The following is a 12,358-nucleotide window of genomic DNA, read 5'->3' as shown; positions in this document are numbered from 1 at the left end:
TTCCTCCATGTGTAAAGAACCTCAACATTTCCTGCTTGCTGCTCACCACGGGTGGAAGTCTGAGCAAGACAAGCAAGAAACATTTTCCCTATCCAACTTCTGCAGTCCAATTACAAGGGTGCAAACGCACATTGCTTCTTACCATAATATGAATCTATTACATGCTATGGACCTTCAGAGGAAGACCCCAGAGATTTAGCTCAATATCCAACCTTCAGTACTGCAGAGCTTAAAAGGTGCTCTAAAAAAAAGCAAACTCAATTTTGCTGGTTCACATTTCATTTCTATCACTGGCTTCATCTGTAGAGAGCTCTTATTCACAGTAAAAGTGTTAGTACCTCTCATTTCACCTTTCTTCCATGACCTCTCCAGCATAACCTCAAGTGTTTGAGAACCTACTGTCATTCTGCATGCAGGCACAACCCAGCAGTACTAGCTACACAAAACCAAGGTGGTTTCAGGTTCATACCATGAAGTGATACAAAGTTATGGTGTTTAATTCCGGATGGACAAGGATATTGTATTAAACCAACTGCCTTCTTCCATTACTGAAAATGGGAATAAGCAATTAAGTGGAGAACCCAAGTTCTGCCTTGAAATAAAGCCTGGACTGTAGCTTTCCTGGACTGTTGCCTAAGCAATCCCTGCAAAAATTTTACTAACAGCGATGCTCAAGAGCATCTTCAAAGAAGGTTTCAGCTTGTGTAAGCAACCAGTAGTTCAACCAAAGGCAGTAATATTGCATGGATCAATAAGAAAAACCTTCAGCGTAAATGAATTTTAAACGATTCAACTGTGTGCTGTTACTTGCCCTGCAAGATGTATCCTGGACAGACAAGTTTTGAAATGAAAATTTAAATCCACACTTTATTACCATAGCTACCTGCACAAATTTCTAACATTTAAGGGCTTATTTCTCTAAGACTGTAAGGCGGAGCACATGGCACTGGGGAACAGTGATACCGCAGTGAGCACCCTCTCCAAACTCAGCTGGACAAGCTCTACTCTGCTAGACACCATACTGAGTGACGTACTACACCTTTGATATCTTGACTGATCTGAAAATAATCATCATGGAGAATACAAACTGTGGAACAGTAATAGCACAAAGGTTGCTCTGCAAAGGCAGGGGCTCCTTACAGTTTATACACAAACACAGGGACAACACAATAGCTACATTCCATGCTAAAACACACGGGAGAAAAAATTACAACCTGATCCTCTGAGGCAAACACCTCTACCCCCAGTATCTTCATATACAAATAAGGTAGTCAGAGACCTCACAGGAACAGTGTTATTCCATCAGTGATCATGCATACCTTATCATTGTATTCACATCTCACCAAGGGCCTTCTGCAGTTTCCAGTGAGGACACTGCATCTCCTTCAGACTCTGGAGTGCACGAATAGTTACTCTAAAATACACTGCTATGAATGCACTAGCAGTTACTTGCTCCTCTGCACTGTGCAAGTGTTAGTGTGAGCTACAAGTAAGTCAGTCTTGCTCCACAGAAGCTCATTAATGAAGCAGATTCAACCAGTGCCACAGAAAACAAAATCAAAGCAAGCAAAGCAGCACTAACAGGTTTTTAAAAGAGCTGAATGACTGTGTGAGATCATGAAACACTCAAATTATTATCAGCAAAACTAGCAGCCTAGTCAAACAGTATTTTGGGTTGATTTTGGGTTTCACTCTTTTACATACCAGTTGAAGGTATCTGATCATCAGAGCTCTCATTCACCTAAATAGCTGGTGGACATGCTGAAAAGAGTAGAAAGCAGTAGATAGGTAGCAGTACTTGAGCAACATTTATAAAGGAACTGAAAGCAAATGAAGGAGAAGATTACTGATCTTTTTTCCCCCCAAGCCAAAAAAATGACTAGGGTCTTCCTTTCCCCCCACTCAAAATGGAAAGAAACGCAATTTCATTACCCATAGAAGCAGCTTTTATTAGGATTTCTCAAACACTGCAATGTTCGTAGAATTACAAGGGGGAGGAGAGATTCCTGTTTGCACATAAGGTCTGATACTGTGTGACATGCACTGCAAAAATATACTACCTGCTTTAAAAGCACATATTCTGTTAGCCCAGAGTTTAAAACTTGGAAGCATCATTCTTGCTTTATTCATAGAAATCATAAAGGTTTTCAAATACATGAACTCTTCCAAAGAGAAAGGAGAGGCCCCAGTTCTGATGGGTTCCCGATTTAGACTTTCCCAAATCGGATACACAAGCTCAAGTGTGTTGCTGACTTACAGTCAACAGTTACCACAAGATTTTCAATTTCAAGCATTTCTTTACAAGCCAGCCAAGTTTAAAAACCATGGGCTAAGACTCCACAATGCCTTTAAGTTTAAACTACAAACCATACACAGTAGGATTTCCTAAAGCATACAACATTGCCCTACTTCTGCTGCAACCAAATTAGAAACCACCTTCAACTTCAGTCTAAACACAGCACATTTCCAATACACACATGTGGTCTTTTACCTTTTATAACAAAGGCCTCAGTTACCAGACGCAGCATGTACAGAGGTTCATCTTTTGTTGAGAGGTCATCAATTCCTGCTCTTGCATACATGCTGATGGCATCTCTGTAGCATCCCTCCACATAATGAAGCTTTCCTATGATCAGCATAGCTTCTGTCATATACTTAGGCTGAAACAGAGTGGGAAAAGAGTGTTTACATGGCAAAATACCAGATAACAAGAATGAGGTACTTCAGAACAAATCAAGCAGATTTGTAATGCTTTCCTCTCAACACTGTTAGAGTAGGGCAGAGCAGGAAGGATTTAAGTGGAGCTCTTAGGGCTATGCTCACAAGAACAGCAAGCAACAAAGGTCAGGCAACTACTCTGAAGCTCAGTTTGGAAGCACACAGCTTGCAAGCCACCTCTCTGGTTTCATATGAACTACTCTATTGATTCACCAGCCACAGGTAGCACATAAAAGCCTGGCATTGTCAGAACTAGCTATATACACATCAAGAAATTCCCCTGCTTTTAAGCTAGGCAGAAGGCATCACTTTTTAGTCAAGTGCTCCCCTTCCCACTCTACATTTAATTTGTATCGCAAGAAAGCACTCAAATTTCCGTAAGTTATCAAAATAATTTTCAGGCAAAGGTAGAAAAACAGAAGACATGCCTGCTATTCCTAAAATCTATTCAATTTCTCAAGGAGTGAAAACATGTGTGCACATCTGTGTAACAAGAAATATTTCACTTAAATACATCTGTTCAGACTCTTTTTATGCTTTGGACAGACTTCATACTCATAGTTCTTTTTTCTTTTTAAATACATGCAGTCAACACAGGGTCAATGCTGCACGAGTAGCCCAGTCACCACTAACAAAGGAATAGTAATGGCAATTCATGCAGCCAAACTTAACAGTAAAACCTGGAAGAACTCAGTCATTCCATACAGCTGAGGCTAAACTATAAAGAGAGAGGGTTGGATGGACTCTGCTTCCTCCCCCCTCTCCTTTTTACTTCTGAAATATGTTGATTTCCAAGAAGTTAAGAACAAGCAACTCTCCCAGAAGAAGCTGCTGCACTCTTGCTTCCTGGGAATTAACATGGTGAAAGTACAGCATCACACATCCAAGCTAACTAGGCTGTAAGTTTCAGGACCAAAAGCAACCCAAGTCTGACACGGACTGTTGTAATTCATGATCATTTTAAAACCAGTTATGCAACTGTGTGCCCAAGAACACCAACACAGCAGGAGGCAGTCTTAAAACACTCCTGGAGATCCGCGACCGAGCTGCACCCAGGCCACAAAATAAACGCATAACTTTGTGTAACTTCTCTGGCATAGACTGAAAGCAGCACAAGGCTGCAGTCCTGAACTCACAGCCCAACCTGAAGTGCCTGACAGCAGCTCGCTGTATGTTTTACCTCTGATGCAGAGCTGACACAATTCCCTCAGACCGGGAGCAGCAGTAGATCATTGAGCTGTGCTAGCCTGACAGCACCGTTATGTGGCCATGCCCTACCACCCCAGGGAAGTCCTCAGTATTTATCCTGCTTCTTTCTAACAAAACAAATAAACTGGATAGGTAACAAAACAAATAAACTGGATCCATAACAAAACAAATAAACCGGATACATACTTGAAGCAGATAATTTGTTTGCACATGAAGAAAGCAAGCATTCCAGCAGAAGACACTGCAAAGAGGTACCAAATTACCAATCCACTAGTAATACCTACACTGTACATACAGGGATATGAACAGGCAACAACACCACTTTGTATCAGACTAATAATCATATGAAAGAAGCATCCAGGTGGCAGGAATTACAACAGAGCCTGCTTACTCTTAGTTTTCCTCTGCTTAAGATACTGGTCAGATGCTGTTTAGCTTCACTCAGTTTTGGCTCATTCTTCTCTGTCAGTGGAATGGAGTCCTTCAGTTTGGCAAAGTTTTCCTTCAGACATTCTTCCAGCAGAGCCTCTGCAAGTAGCATATTCCCATAGTCCTCTGAAAGCACATACCAACAGAGAAGAAACATTGCTTAGTGTCATACTGCTGATAAATAGCCTTACAAAAACAAGACAACACACAAATAGTAACTCAAATGAGAGGATAAAGAAGAACTCGCAGAAAGAAAAAAGTTCCATTAACTTCCAGCTGTTGGAAACAGTACCTTTCCTGTGAAAAAAATGAAATGGCATTTCCTTTTAACTTGAAAATTTTCCCCAGCGAATCCTTTGATCCTCTGACAATGCAGCTGATTTTTGTTATAACAGTTAAGAATTTTCATCACAAAACTCACTTTCAAAACTATAAGATCACTCTCTGCAAACATTTAAGTGCACGCTCTAGGTTTATAAATACACAGGTATGAAACACATGCTTTGGACTACAGATAAGCCATGGATTTCACTGCAGAACAGTAACCACAGCAGACGCTTTTAAGATCCTCCTGAAAGTTCACAAAAAGGGTAAAAATAGAGAATTTTGACACATTTTACATATCCATGACTAAAGACACACAAAGCTTGATCCAGTGACATAACTAACACACCACGTAAAATACTTTCTACATTAAAATCCCTTCCTGTTTACCGTTCCAGTGTGAAGAGAAACTCAGACTCAGGTAGTAGCACTGGATACAGGACGAAGCATCATGCGATGCTGCAATCATATGCCGAAAAAGAAGTTTCATCTGCCAGTGCACTTGGAGTTCCTGCATGATGAGTCCAGTTCTGCAGTTCTTTTATTCATAATAGTACCTCAATCAGCTGACTAGTGAGTCAACAAGGGCAAGCAAATCTTCATAAATCAAAGAGCCAAGCCCTACATTTCATGTATGCTTCACATTTCAAAGTCTAAAACTGCAGAAAGCAGGAAACATGACAGTGTATCAATTTCTGTATTTCCAGTCCATGGGACAACTTATCCCCACTTACTACCTATATGCTACATTTGGCATTAAGAATCACCTTGGAGCTGCTTTAGACTTCCTTGTTGAACTGTGTTTAGTTGCGTATCAAATAAGAACCACAGCACCTCCTGTCCAATTGCAGGTCTACAACTAACTTGTGCAAAGCATAGGTACCTGAAATTGGAAGTGTAAATATCCAAGCACATTTCTCCTCCAACCTCACACGCAATCATTTCTATACAACACTGGAGAGCTTTCATGTAATCACAAACTTAAGGACTTACACAAGACCATATGCAATTAAGAAATAAATATACAGTCTTTCAAAGCAAATACTACTATTAAAAAGACCCCATCAAGATACACTGCTGTGTTTCTGGAAACACAAAACTGCTGCTAGTCCCTTGCTGGAAGAAACGCTCTGTAGGAACAGCAAAGCATTACTCTGTCATAACTAGCATGTTATGATGACATAGCAGCAATTTAACAAACGATGTTTTTACAGCAATCAGAATGTTGTTGTGCACGTTAATTACAAGCGACCAACTAATATGAACTCTTCAACTATTAATGCCCCCAAACCGCATGATGATCTCTGCACCTGGGAAGCGCTGATGAAACCTGACTAAAGTTCAGTTTAGCTGTGTTGTTCTCAGCACAGGGCTTGATCTGTGGCACGTATACACTTGGAAAGCCTCATAGATAACTGTCTTCAGCTAACAACATCTCAAGCTTCAGTTAATGCTAGGGCCACATGCTAGAAACGCTCCTCTGAAGAAGTGGGTTATTCATACAATTAGCTCCTCCGACTTCAGCGGCGGAGACTCTGGTACCAATACAGTAGAGAGGATTCGGTCCTTTCACAACTTAACTGCTGTTGACTACACAGAGTTTTGTATTTCTAACTATTAGTTAGAAAGTTAGGCTGCCTTACTTCGTACAACCGATTTCATTTAAAAGGAAGCAAAGTAATGTGCTGTTAACAGGCAAAAAAGATATGTTTATTTATGAAATCCATCTCATATGTATAAGGATGCTCGGGTGAGCCCAAGCCTTTACAGAAATCAGTTCCCTTCAGAAATGGAGGGATATAAAGCAAAGGCACCCAGAACAGGGTGGGGAAGGGAGCAAGAGGGACTCAGCATCACACACATCGAGATGGTGAAAAGAAACAAAAAGGAAGGATTTCGGTGGGGAGCCTGCGCGCAGCGCAGCCGAGGATGCTAAACCCAAGAGAGCCACCGAGCGCAGCGGCACGGCACCGAGAAAACGTTGCCTCCCTTTCCTCCCCTCCGACCCCTCCAAGCACTGCGCTTCCCCTCGCAGCCCTGCGGACTCGGAAGCACTGACACGAGGAAACAGCGTTATCTTCCTGAACGCGGCTTCCTGGGCTCCACCGGGGTCAGGGAGCCTACGGGGGGACACCGGGCAACACCCCGCAACCCGCGCCAGCACCTCCTTGCTCTCTCCCGCAACCCTGGGACGCGGGGCAGCCGCAGCTCCCGCCCGCATCAGGCACGGAGCCACCAGCCACCCCACGCCCCGGGGGTTGCGGTAACAGCAGCTCCTCTGCCCCGCTTACCGGCGTCCTGCGCGCCCCCCGCCGCCTTGCGCGGGGTCCGAGCCGGCGGCAGCAGCTGCTGGGCCAGGTGCCGGAGCTGCGCCCACTGTCCCTCCGCCCGGCACCGCTCGATCTCCCCCTCCAGCTTCACGTGGGAGTGCAACCCCCTGGCCGCCATCTTAATGCCGGCCCCGCCCCTCCCCGCCCCGCCCGGCGGTAGCACCGGGGGGGTGCGTGCGGCGGTGCGGGATCGCGGGACCAGGTTCCTGGCGGCCCCTCCACACTGGGGCTGCCCCGGCACCGCGACCCGCCACGGGGGCGGCCCCCAGCCGGCTGCCCTCAGGCCTGAGAAGCGCTGGCCCCGCCGGTGAAGCCCCGGGGCTCTGTGCGGGAAAGACGTGGGGCGCTGCTCCCCGGGTAAGGCTCTCGGAAGCCGGCTGAACGCCAGGCTCCCGTCATTAGCCACTTCGAGCCCCCTGACGTGTGGTGAGAGGGGAATGCGAATAGAACAGTATGCGCAGAACGGAGGGTAACAGCGGAGGGGCGCACGGGGCTCAGCCGCTCCTTCGGGCGGGACCGGGCCTGGCAGGGCAGTGACCGGTGACCGGTGCCCGGTGCTGGGAGGGGCGATCCCCGGTGGCTCCACCAGGGCTCCACGTGGAGCTCCCGGAGCGGTGAGGCCGGCCCCGCCCAGCGGAGGGGCGCAACCAATGGGCGGGCGGGGCGGGAGCGCGCGCGTGGGTGCGTGCGTGCGTGCGTACGTGCGCCCTCCGGGTCAGGGGTGACGCCGGGCATGGTGGCCTGGCTGCGGCGCGCTCTGCTCCGCCGCACCGACACAGCGGGCACTGGCGCCGGGAAGCACGGTGAGTACCCTGCCGGTGGCACGGCGGCTGGGGCGGTGTGCGCTGCGGCATGGGAGGGCGGGAGGTCAGCGCGGCAGGGGCGGCTGTCAGGGCCTGCGGCACTGCTTCATCGTGTGTGCTGGAGACGGGAGACGGGAGACGGGAGACGGGAGACGGGAGACGGGAGACGGGAGACGGGAGAGAGAAGCCGGGCCTGCAGTCGCTGCTTTGCTCACCTCGCAGACATGCTTTAACGAGTCGCTTGCTTGGGAAGCGAGCGCTGCAATTAGCCTTCTAGAGCTGTGTGGTGTTTAGTGCAGATCCACTAATAGAGCCACTAATTTGATGCAGCCCCTTTGCTGCCGCAAGCGGCCTTTGCTGCCATAGCTGTGGGGCTGGCATGGTTGGTTGTGTGGAAGCTGTATGAAGACGCAGGCATGGCTGGTTGTCTGGAAGCTATATGAAGACGCATGGAGTGCTAAAGAATGCACATTTGCTGCATGGGAAAGAAAGTCTTTCTCTGAAAATTACTGCGTACTTCTTTGAAGTAGGGATGCACAGATTCTTGTTGGAGCTCTTTGGTTTTCTACTTGCTACTGAGTGCTTGAAATGGAGAAAGTTATTCTGTAGTACTCAGTGGGGTTATTTCTAAGCACTCAGTAAATCTGCTGAAAATAGTTGCATTTTTCACCTGTTTTCTTTTGGGGGGGGTTAATGTTTTCCTATTTATAGGAGATCATGATGGCCCAAAGGATTTTTAGAATATGCTTGCTGTTCTCCATTCTGGCTGCATTTATCATCTCTGCCCTAGCTGAGCAACACGTAGGAGAGAGTCAACATGGAAATATTCGCCTGGATAAGAACTTGGTACAAGATAAAGAGTATGTGTTCTGTGTTCTAAAAATGTAAACTTTGCTTCTTAGTGATTTGCTTATCTCTTAAGTCTTGTTATGCGAGTTGGACATAAGCCTAGGGCACACTTTTTCGCAGGATCTTGTATGACTGGCTAGAGTCAAATATGAGACACACTTGTTTGGTAAGTTTGTAGAGATACCAGACTTAGAAAGGTCTCTCTGGACCTAGCCTTAATCATACTATAAAGAGTTTTTTCACAGGAGTCCTGCTTACCTAGATCAACATAATGTAGACAAAAAACACATTCTGAACAGGTAGAGCGAGAGGATTTTTTTCTCATTTACTTCTTCCTGCTTCTTCCTTCAGTTCCTGCTCTTTGGAAGGCAGCCAGAGGAGATTCTGGGCACTGCTTCAGTTGTTTTGATAACCTGCTAAGTAGGCCAGAAGAAATAGAAATAGCTATCTAAGGCATTAGAGGCTACTACAGCACCTGTAATAACCAACCTTTGTACCCCGTTCATCATAGTATAAAACAGCAGCTTTCAGTTGTCTTAGTTGTCCGGGGTGCTTTTAGAGATACGATGTTTCCTGTGTACATGACTGTCTGATCAAAGACTAAATTTGATGTAAACAGAGCATTAAATATTAACTGATGGCTATGTTATGAGGTTTGTTTGGTTTTCTTCTTAGCCACATCATGGAACATTTGGAAGGTGTTATTGAGAAACCAGAATCTGAGATGTCTCCGCAAGAACTGCAGCTTCATTACTTCAAAATGCATGATTATGATGGCAATAATTTGTTAGATGGGTTAGAGCTTGCTACTGCTATATCACATGTCCACAAAGAGGTAGGTGAAATTTTGTATTGGCATGTGTATTTGGAAACAGTTCTGACTCTCTATAAATGGTTTACAGTAGAACAGTTACAGCACATCTTCAGTGCAGTTACAGTGTTGCCTGTAAGAGGTTATTTCCCCCCCCCCCCATAGTATTGTTTTGATTTATGAATGTGCTAGCTTTATCGCAGCTTTTCATGGCACATGGCAGTTTTCCAGAAGTCTCCATTATAGCTTAAAGTTTGGAGTGAAGAAGGACTGTAAAGTGAACATGGTTTGTCAAGAGGGGATACTTTGGTATGCACGGATGGGAGGAAATTAAAAATAATCCAAAAGGGGATAATGCTCACAAGGGCTTATAGAAATAGCATGTGATATAATGCTGCTTGAGGTTCTAAGGCTGCTGTTCTCAACTCCAAACTGTTACTGCTGAGATTACACAAACCGTAAGTGACCTCTTGCAAAAAATTAGAAGAACCAGACATGGTCAGCCTTTGTTTTAAACATGAATTCTCTTTCCAGCTAGGAACATGTAAGGACAAGGTAGGAAGATACAATCATTAGGAAGACATGACTAGTACACCATCTCATACTGACTTTTTGGAAGTTACAATTCAGGATAACATAGCTTCCTGTTTACACCTGTGACTGAAACCGAGAACAGAATAATGACTTGCTGTTCCACCTGTAAAGGCACGTCTTTATCTTCCCTTTGCTTGCAAGGAATGTTACTAAGAATTTTACTGACTTGGAGCTAGTGTTGGGTTTTTTTCACTACTCTGTTACTGTCCAGCTCTGCATTTTGCAAGTTCTGGCACACAGGAAGATGTTTCCCTCCTGTATAGAATCTATAGTGTATATACTACACCAAGAGCCAAATAAAGAATACATCTCTTAGATTATTATCCATCATTATACTCTCTGCTATTTGGTTTTTAGAACTTTGGCTAATAATATTAACTAGATACAGAGTGCTTGTTCTGCAGTGCAGAGAACTTGGACTTCATAGGCTTGCACCTGGTAAAAGTTGCTTATCCTGGTATAAATGATTACATAAAATGTGCCGAATTAGACACCAAACATAGCTTAACAAAAAGTTAGTTGTCAGTAACCTGTCATGTGCACTAGACAATAAACACTGCTAAACTGTTCCATGTGGTTTTGGTTTTTGTAGGAAGGTGGTGAGAATACCCAGGCAATGAAAGAAGAGGAGCTGATTAGTCTAATAGATGATGTCTTAAGAGATGATGACAAGAACAACGATGGATACATTGACTATGCAGAATTTGCAAAATCACTGGAATAGGGTTTTGCAGGTGGCTTGTTTCTCCTTCTAACTACATAGAAATGTGAACCAGTCTAATGTGATTCATTACTGTCTCATATCAACCTCTGTGCTGTGAGGAGAGGTGGACCAGTTCCAGATGAGTTTATTTGAAAGTTGTATGTGTTAAGAGACTGGCTAACTCAGAGCAAGAGCAATGTTTGACTTTGAATCTTCATCTTTGATGCTTTGAATTGAAGCATCAACACTACTCACATAGGGTACCACTGGCAAACTCTTAAGTAGCTGTGTATAAATACTAAGGAGATCACGTACAATCTTAAGTTTATATTTTTGTGTCTTTGGGTTATATAGTACTTTCTTGCTTACATCTTCCATTTAAACTTACTAAATGCCCAGTAAGCAAGAGAAGTTTATTGCATATAGTTGTATTTCAAGGACAAATGTTTTTACATTCCCACTAATTACAAAGGAAATTTGCACGTGAGTACAGGTGCTTGAAACAGCAATTTTAGAGGAAAAGTGAATGTCATTTCTGTTTGAGGCCCACATGATACCTGTGGACTTCTAACACAGTCTTTGAAGAAATCCTGTATTTTGAAATATCCGTACTTCCTAGCATACCCTTGTTTTTCACATATAAATATATATACATGTTTTTCAATTTTTTTCTCATCCTACACAGATTTACTTTTTATATCTTAATTTACTGATTTTTTTCCCCCTCTACCTTCTCTGGTGTTTTCTTAAGAAAATGAAAGTATTTTTAGTACATTCATATGTTGTATTAATGCTGTACAGCATTTACTAGAGTAGCTTCTGCTGTCTCATTTTGAAGGTCACAGTAACAGTAAACCAGTTTAATACAAGAGTTTCTGTTCAATTTGGTTTTTACAGTATTAGTCAGCAGGATAATCTGGGTGAGAAAGTAATGCTGCCTTGTTAAGGTTTAAGTTCATAGTCCTTGACACTTAAATTATGATTATAGTTTCAGGAGGTATTTCGTAACTAAGAGTTTGAAGGTACTTGAGTGTTTGCGGATTAACATGGTTCTAGGAATGTTTTCGCTGTCTTGAGTCAATATTCAGTAAGTCAAGCACTGTAAGGATATTGGGGAAGTGATGTATTGCTGTGCTATTGGCATTTGGTGACTCTAAAACATAACCAAAATCTTAAATTGCATTTAATCAATCATTATCCATTAACAGAAAATCTAAATGTCAATGTATTTCTGTAATATGTATAAAGAGCTATTTTCTGTACAAAATTATTCTTATACAAGAGAAACACATTTGTAAAAGAAATTATTTCCTCTGTTTAAATGTTTGTGCAATGACTCTTAAGTGTCAGACTTTTTTCTTGAACTAATTATTTTGATGCCTTTTGGGGGCAGAGTTATACAGGTTGTACAAGCAGGGTTCATGTACTCTGGACCTAGACACACAAGGCTGAAGTACTAGTGAGGCATGTACTTAATTTTCTGATCTGTTTTTAGGTCAATCTCTGTTAGTAGCAGTCATCTTAAAAACAAAAGTTCTTTCAGTTAAATTTTGTTTTAAATATCTCTTTTCAGGGTAATTGATCTGGA

At 43.5% G+C, this 12,358-nt stretch overlaps 2 protein-coding genes across 9 annotated transcripts in view; one reads left to right on the top strand and one right to left on the bottom strand.

The window, feature by feature from the left end:
- TTC7A (tetratricopeptide repeat domain 7A) overlaps nucleotides 1-7,178 on the bottom strand; it is a 166,500-nt gene extending 159,322 nt beyond the window's left edge. For 4 of the 8 annotated variants that reach the window (XR_009727492.1, XR_009727491.1, XM_061367221.1 and 1 more), the window contains exons 1-3: nucleotides 6,972-7,178; nucleotides 4,319-4,482; nucleotides 2,492-2,660 (exon numbers count right to left, since the gene is read on the bottom strand). Coding sequence is in view for 5 of the 8 variants with exons in the window: in XM_061367221.1 (XP_061223205.1) it covers nucleotides 2,492-2,660; nucleotides 4,319-4,482; nucleotides 6,972-7,128 (490 nt within the window). In the remaining 3 variants the exon portion in view is untranslated. Of the gene's footprint in view, nucleotides 1-1,704; nucleotides 1,762-2,491; nucleotides 2,661-4,318; nucleotides 4,483-6,971 lie in introns of those variants that run through there. The other 4 variants (XM_061367223.1, XM_061367222.1, XM_061367219.1 and 1 more) reach the window with 3 other exon arrangements.
- Nucleotides 7,179-7,749: 571 nt separating this feature from the next.
- MCFD2 (multiple coagulation factor deficiency 2, ER cargo receptor complex subunit) lies at nucleotides 7,750-12,107 on the top strand. Its single transcript, XM_061367231.1, has 4 exons — nucleotides 7,750-7,813; nucleotides 8,525-8,673; nucleotides 9,338-9,497; nucleotides 10,660-12,107. The coding sequence occupies exons 2-4, from the start codon at nucleotides 8,531-8,533 to the stop codon at nucleotides 10,789-10,791; spliced, it is 435 nt and encodes a 144-aa protein (XP_061223215.1). The 5' UTR covers nucleotides 7,750-7,813; nucleotides 8,525-8,530; the 3' UTR covers nucleotides 10,792-12,107.
- Nucleotides 12,108-12,358: the final 251 nt, after the last annotated feature.

This window comes from Neopsephotus bourkii, unplaced genomic scaffold (assembly GCF_033783945.1).
Source record: "Neopsephotus bourkii isolate Nb327-2 ecotype Australia unplaced genomic scaffold, CSIRO-AGI_Nbou_v1 NB_1373, whole genome shotgun sequence".
Classification (NCBI taxonomy): domain Eukaryota; kingdom Metazoa; phylum Chordata; class Aves; order Psittaciformes; family Psittacidae; genus Neopsephotus; species Neopsephotus bourkii.
This window is presented reverse-complemented; position numbering and strand designations above follow the sequence as displayed.

Coding starts and splice junctions, on each gene's coding strand:
- MCFD2 (XM_061367231.1), top strand. CDS start 8,531: ATGATGGCCCAAAGGATTTTTAGAATATGCTTGCTGTTCTCCATTCTG. Junction 8,674..9,337: donor AACTTGGTACAAGATAAAGA/GTATGTGTTCTG, acceptor TTTTCTTCTTAG/CCACATCATGGAACATTTGG. Junction 9,498..10,659: donor TATCACATGTCCACAAAGAG/GTAGGTGAAATT, acceptor TGGTTTTTGTAG/GAAGGTGGTGAGAATACCCA.